General features: G+C 36.3%; 1 protein-coding gene across 1 annotated transcript in view; it reads left to right on the forward strand.

Moving 5' to 3' along the window:
* LOC125679342 (uncharacterized) overlaps window positions 1–5,343 on the forward strand; it is an 18,748-nt gene extending 13,405 nt beyond the window's left edge. Inside the window, exons 8-11 of the mRNA XM_048918496.2 lie at window positions 284–399; window positions 1,008–1,141; window positions 3,547–3,723; window positions 3,812–5,343. Coding sequence (XP_048774453.2) covers window positions 284–399; window positions 1,008–1,141; window positions 3,547–3,723; window positions 3,812–3,969 — 585 coding nt within the window. The 3' untranslated portion in view covers window positions 3,970–5,343. The remainder of the gene's footprint in view (window positions 1–283; window positions 400–1,007; window positions 1,142–3,546; window positions 3,724–3,811) is intronic.
* The last annotated feature ends 1,650 nt before the right edge of the window (window positions 5,344–6,993 follow it).

Raw genomic sequence — 6,993 nt, forward strand, 5'->3', positions numbered from 1 at the left:
TTAATGTCCCTTTCTCCACATCTATTGTTTCAGAGCGTGACACACCTAGTTAATGTCCCTTTCTCCACGTCTATTGTTTCAGAGCGTGACACAGCTAGTTAATGTCCCTTTCTCCACGTCTATTGTTTCAGAGCGTGACACAGCACAACTAGTTAATGTCCCTTTCTCCACGTCTATTGTTTCAGAGCGTGACACAGCTAGTTAATGTCCCTTTCTCCACGTCTATTGTTTCAGAGCGTGACACAGCTAGTTAATGTCCCTTTCTCTGTGTCTATTGTTTCAGAGCGTGACACAGCGAGTTAATGTCCCTTTCTCCACGTCTATTGATACGTCTGGGAACTGTAGTTCTCAACACCAACAGGAGATGACGCTGTCTTTCTATACCGACTGGAAGTTAAGGTAATCTTAGAAAAGGTTTTTAATTTAATTACAAAATTATTAAACCTGATCATTAGAATTTGCTAGAAAGTCTACCTGGTCGTTAATCGTGCAATTCCATGTACATTATAGACTTTCTTTTTAATTCTATACAATAAAGTTGAAGAGTATCTATTTACAACACGTATATACATGAGGCATATTATTAATACACTCTCAATCTTCATCTCTACTGTATAGAATTAATACCCGGTGGTGTATGATAAAACGTCCAGACATTCATAACATGAAACGGTAAAAGAGTGATGAGATATCAAACGCTGCAGGACAATTGGTCACGTGCATAACAATTCATCACGTGCATAAAAATCCATCACGTGCACGTCAATTTATCAGGTGTATGACAATTAAGTATATGACAATCCAACTCTTGAATGCAATTCAACTCGTGTATGACACTTTATCACGTGCATCACACTTTATCACGTGCATGACTCTTTATCATGTGTATGACAATTCATTACGTGCATGACAATTCATCAAATGTATGACAAATCCACACACGCATGACCTTCGAAGCGTGCAAGACAATTCATCGCGTCAATGACAATGTATGTTTTACCGGACAGGTTCGTATTTGTGTCCACGTCTGCCAGTGGAGCGACTCCCGTGACTAAAATCATCGGTTACACTCTCAGCAACATCACGCTTGTATATGTCAGATCTCCTCTGATATTCTACAACCCTGAAGAAAAATCGACAGGTATGTTCATTTCATTCTTTCTTTGATTGAGGTCTGATACACTTCCAACCATTGCAGCATCATTTGTACTTTTATAACTGAATGTCTTTGTTTCTGTACTTACAGTGACGAAGCACATCTATAGGAATATTCAAATACCTACACACATCATCTGAAGCTTTCCCAATTCAATAAAATTCAAATACCTACACACATCATCTGAAGCTTTCCCAATTCAATAAAATTCAAATCTCACATCGATAATGTAGTGTCCGATACTGCATTGACAGCACTTCCGATATCATATCAATATATTTACATTTCCAATATGATGATTTGGCCTCTGAATTTACAAATGGTACTGATAGCCATTTTCTCATGAATACGTTGCAGTTGTAAACAATGGGCGTATGAATCGTAATAAATATGCATGCAGCACGTTCATTATGAAGGCTGAAAATCCCCAAAGAAATTATAGTGGAATGTAAATATAAAAAATAAATGTCGACGTTTCACGAACAGTAGGCTGGCGTGAGGCGTTGCAGTTCATACTCTCATGTATTTTCAAACCCGATATTTATTTCTTAAATGTCTCTGCTTGTGACTATAAATGAACAGATGAACCATTATAGTTCCCTGTGATTCACGCTGTGTGTCTCCCTGCTTGTACTCGCCATAAACGAAGTCTTCATCAGTTAAAATTCCACGAGTCTTGTCACCTTTATTAGTCTTTGAATTCATTTACATAATATGGGTTAAAATTTGCGATAAGCACCTTTTCTCGTGGGCCCAATCATATAACTTTAGACTTTAGTCAAGAAAGGAAAACGTTCCCTGTCTAGGTTATTGTATTATGAAAGAACGTTTTGAGATTGTTACTGGGTCAGTATCTTAGATATGCGCGCATTTAGATTGGGTTTTGTTGTTTGTTGTTTTACTTTTGGGGGTGGGTTGTTTCTTTCCCCCCCCCCCCTCTTTTAGCAAACCAAAGGCCTTTAAAAAGTTTTTGGAAAAAAACGTGTAGTCGGCCAAGAAGACTATAATTATTGAACTACACGTACATGTATATTACATTTTTAGGCCATATTATCGATAGGTAACATATGCTTATCATGATTTGAATTCCGTTATTGTAATCAACCACTTAGAATTTTATACCTTTTTGCACTTAATTTTACTGCATTCCAAAATGTAATCGACAAATCCATAAATCTCAAATTAAGCCATAAAAAGCCAAGCAAATTTTTCAATCAATCTGTGGCTTGTACCATTCGAACTGCAGAGAGATGTTCCACCTGCTTGTTTGTTTATGACAGATTGGAAGCATACGTGGGTGAAAAACAACTCATAATTCCGATTGATTTTCTCTGCTTGTAGATTATTATATCTCCCAAACGAAATTTGGAGATTTATTGTTTTTGCTTGGTTCTTCTTTCTTGCGCCTATTATGTCCGCAACCGTTCTTCGCAACCAGTTGATGAAAGTATTAGATATTCAAGGATATGATAGGTCAATGTATCTAGTTGTGCAAAATGCTTTTGTTTTCGGATTGAAGGGGTTAGGGTACATTTGGGGAGGGGTATCAAATGAGGGTGAGTATAACATACAACTATATTGGGGGAATATTAATTCCAAAATTCAACAGATATAACTTGACAAATGCAAGGTGAAGATAGCGAACAGTGATCAATCCCATAACCCCCACAAGCAAATATGATAGAGTCCTGGGGTCTTCAGAAATGAGAAATGAATGACAGGGCTTACAACAAATTAATATCAAGGTTAATGGGGGAGGGGCTAACGCGGGCCCGTATTCCGGGGGGAAAGTATATACTACAACACCGAAGCATTGCTATCTCCCATATGAAAAGAGTTCCGAAGCTTACCTGCCCTCACTCACATCTGACGAAAGTTCAGAAGCTTCGCTGTCCTCTGAAGAGTTCTAGAGCTTTGCTTGATCACATCTGATTATTGTTCTTGATATCGGAGTGTATATTATCTGAAATTATATAAAATATTTTGTAAAACAAGAAGGTGTGCAGTAAAACACCTGACCATTTTATTCAACATAACTAAGTTCGATAACATCCCAACAATCACAGTGTGCGTTACAACCCAAATCTAGTTTTAGATTTATATAGCCTTAATTAAGGCTGACATGAATTCATAAATGCGCCATGTTTCGTCCTGTTTGCTCTATTTCTTTTTACATACATATAGCCTGCTTTACTCCGCATGTACAATGTACTCCCATCTCCGCTAGCCAAGAGTTTATGGGGAGCGGAGTGGACCAAAAACCCTTGTCTAGCGAACATGTATTACTCTTATATATATATACCATAAATATGTTTGTCACAGACACCCAGTGATTTTCTATGGTTTGATTCGATCAGTGTGCATCTCAAAATTATATTTCTATTTCACAGGCAAGATTATTTCCACCTCCAGTTCAAAATTTGACACCCCGTTAAGGGCCACGTCCATGGGGAATTACAAATGTGACGATACCATCGTGGGAACCATGACAGATGGAGGTAAACTAAAGATTCACAGTTTACGATTCCAGGCTTTCCACCAAAGCCAATCCAACGAGTTTTCAGGAGGTGGGTTTATCACGTTATAACAAAAACTTCAAAGACTTGCATATCTTTTTAAAATAGCAATGGAAATAAGATAATGCATTTTTTTCAGATGTTAGTACGTGCAACTCACCCGCTAAACAGGAGAAACGTTACGCCATCTACATCATCATTGCTCTGGTTGTAGCCGCAGTGATCGCTGTCGTTATCATCGCTTTTGTCGTTGCTACAAAGAGGAATCAACGAAGCACCTATCAACATATGGATTAAGAACTGCAAAGCAACATGATATTATATAAGAGGGACAACTGGGAATTTGAATTTTCTTATAGAATTACGTTAATCCGCTGTCGGACTGTTAGGAAACTTATATACATCATTTTCCACGAAAAGTATTACCATTGTGTGAAGGGGGTTCATTTTTTCTTCTTGTTCTTCAAACGTAGAACTAGTTCTTTAATTAAGGAGGAAAGTGTCGAGTTAGTGATGCCATTCTTTAAAATGTACTTCTCCAGAGCTTTCTTGGTCAGAAATAATAACATTTACAAAACACAGAAAGTTGGTTTATAGATTAATGTCTGCACGCAGACACTTACTATAACTGGAGTGGGGAAACACTTCATAGCTCCACGAGACAGTTAGTTAATAGATTAATGTCGACACACAAACACTGGATTCGGGAAACTCTTCATAGCTCCAGAAGACAGTTGGTTAATAGATTAAAGTAGACAAGGTCATGCACACAGAATCATATAACGACAAGCTAACTCCGATGAAAGACGCCATACTCTAAAGCGGGAAAAAATGTTCACGCATTCTAACCATAAACGGGTTTTCCAGAGTTATGAAATTATTGATAAATGGAACTCAAAACTTTAAACTAATACAAATACGTCCACAATTGCAGGTGGTTGCTCATCGCAAAGTAAAAGGAAATTAAACCCTAACGGTCTTTTTCCCGGTTTATAGCAGGTCATTTTACGATGGATTTAATTCTCCTTCCTCTGTTGGAAGCAAAACCAAAGTTTTGTTCTCTATTTTAGTCACATTCGTGCCTTGCCATTTATTTTAATCAGAATTGTATGTGCACGTGTATAAATTCACTCGAGCAAAAGTTTTTATAATGCAATACTGTCTACTAATAAGCTCACGAAATCTCTTAAGACAGAATTTGACGATAATGAAATAAAGCCTATGTTGCAGTCTTTATTTCAAGTTTCGTTTATATCTTGAACTAATCAGGATGTGATTTCTACTATTTATTGCGTGAATACTACATTTGGCTTGCGGAAGAAAAGGTGAGCTTTCAATGTCGAAACTTCACCTTCTATAAATCATCTTCAACCATTTTGGGATTCTACAACATAAAACATGCTGGGCTAATGTTTTTCCATTAGTGGTTAGTAATTTTTAATTTAGATATTTTAAAATGAGTAATTTTCATGGGGTTTAATTTTCGTTGTGTGGATTTATCCGCGAATTTAAACAATCCACAACAGATACTGAAATAATTGGAGAATAATTTTTTCTAAAAACACAAAGTTTCGGCCCCAGGAAAAAGAATGTTTTCATAGGTTTATTTTCAAGTGGTGTTTATTTTCTCTCAGTAAGCATTCCTAAAAGTAATAAATATTTATGGAGTAACACTGTCTTGTGTCATGATTTACACAATGAAGTGGGTTAATATGGCGGATGTCAGCATTGTAGGAAAATGAAATAAAACGCTTAGGCACTTCATGCAAATTTTCCTACAATGCAGGCAACTGCTACACACCCCAATAATAACAAAACAAAATTCATATTTATATGAAAACTAAATTAACTTTTTTACAATTGAAATGTACACATTTACAACCATGATGCATAAAAGTGAAAATACAAAATGAAACATAATAGACAGGTAATCACATGACAAGTCCCAAGTATGAATTTTTGGGGAGAGTTTGCTTCCTGTGATAATTCACTAGATATACTAAAATTTACATTCAACTTATATCCTTGTTAACATTTTTGTTTAAACGACAAAAATATTTCTTTTTTTTGGATCAAAGAAAATTGATATCGTGTTTTTCAACAGTAGAAGTGTGGCCACCCAGATTGTAGTTTGGCATCGTTTCAAGTACTGTCAACGGCTTTGCTCATCGTCGAAATATGAACTCGAAACTCTACAGATTAGGGAATAAAGGCCAATGAAATACAAAGCTCACCTTATCCCTGCTGTACTAAAGATTTTTGCTCTTTAAATCCATGACAATTTTTTTTACCCTGATCTTGCTCCATGGAGTTATGATTCGATTTAAGGATGAAATTCTTCAAAACCATGCTTCAGTTTTAGACACATTTAATATTCCAGTCAATGGGTCGAATGAATACGAGTTACCGTACCTATACTGGATTCCTAAACTACATAAAAACCCTTACAATCAAAGATACATTGCTGGATCCAGTAAGTGCTCTACCAAGCCCCTATCTTTGCTCCTCACGAAAATGTTAACAGCTGTGAAGGAGAAACTTCAAACTTACTGTGCGACTACATATGCCAGAAGTGGTGTTAATCAAATGTGGATTCTAAAAAATTCTAAAGAACTTTTAGTAAACTTGAAATCACAGAATTTCCCCCAAATCAATAGCATTAAAACCTATGACTTTTCAACACTATACACGACCATTCCTCACGATAAATTAAAGACTAGACTTTTTGACATCATAAACAGTTGCTTCTTCAACAAAAACGGAAATATTCATATCTAGTGATCAGTCATTCAAAAACTTACTTTTTTAAACACCACTCTGATTCCACGCGCAAGTACTCTGAAGTTGAAATAAAAAATATGCTAGAGTTCCTCATTAACAATATCTTCGTGGTCTTTGGTGATCAGGTCTTCCAACATCCAACAGTCTGTTGGAATTCCCATGGGCACGAATTGTGCTCCTTTGTTAGTTGACCTGTTTTTATATTCATATGAAGCAGAATTTATTCAAAAACTTCTACGTGAGAAGAAAAAAATCTCTCGCTGTGACCTTTAATTCAACTTTTAGATATATCGATGACATTTTGTCTATTAACAATGATAGCTTTCATTCATATGTCGATTTGACATATCCCTGTGAGCTCGAAATAAAGGACACCACAGTCGTCCACTTCTGCTTCATACTTAGATATTTTATTGAAAGTAGACATTAACGGCAAACTGACAACTCAACTGTATGACAAACGGGATGATTTCAGCTTCTCCATCGTCAACTTCCCATATTTGTGTTGCAATATTCCATTATCACCTGCATATGGTATTT

The sequence above is a fragment of the Ostrea edulis genome, chromosome 2, assembly GCF_947568905.1.
Source record: "Ostrea edulis chromosome 2, xbOstEdul1.1, whole genome shotgun sequence".
Classification (NCBI taxonomy): Eukaryota; Metazoa; Mollusca; class Bivalvia; order Ostreida; family Ostreidae; genus Ostrea; species Ostrea edulis.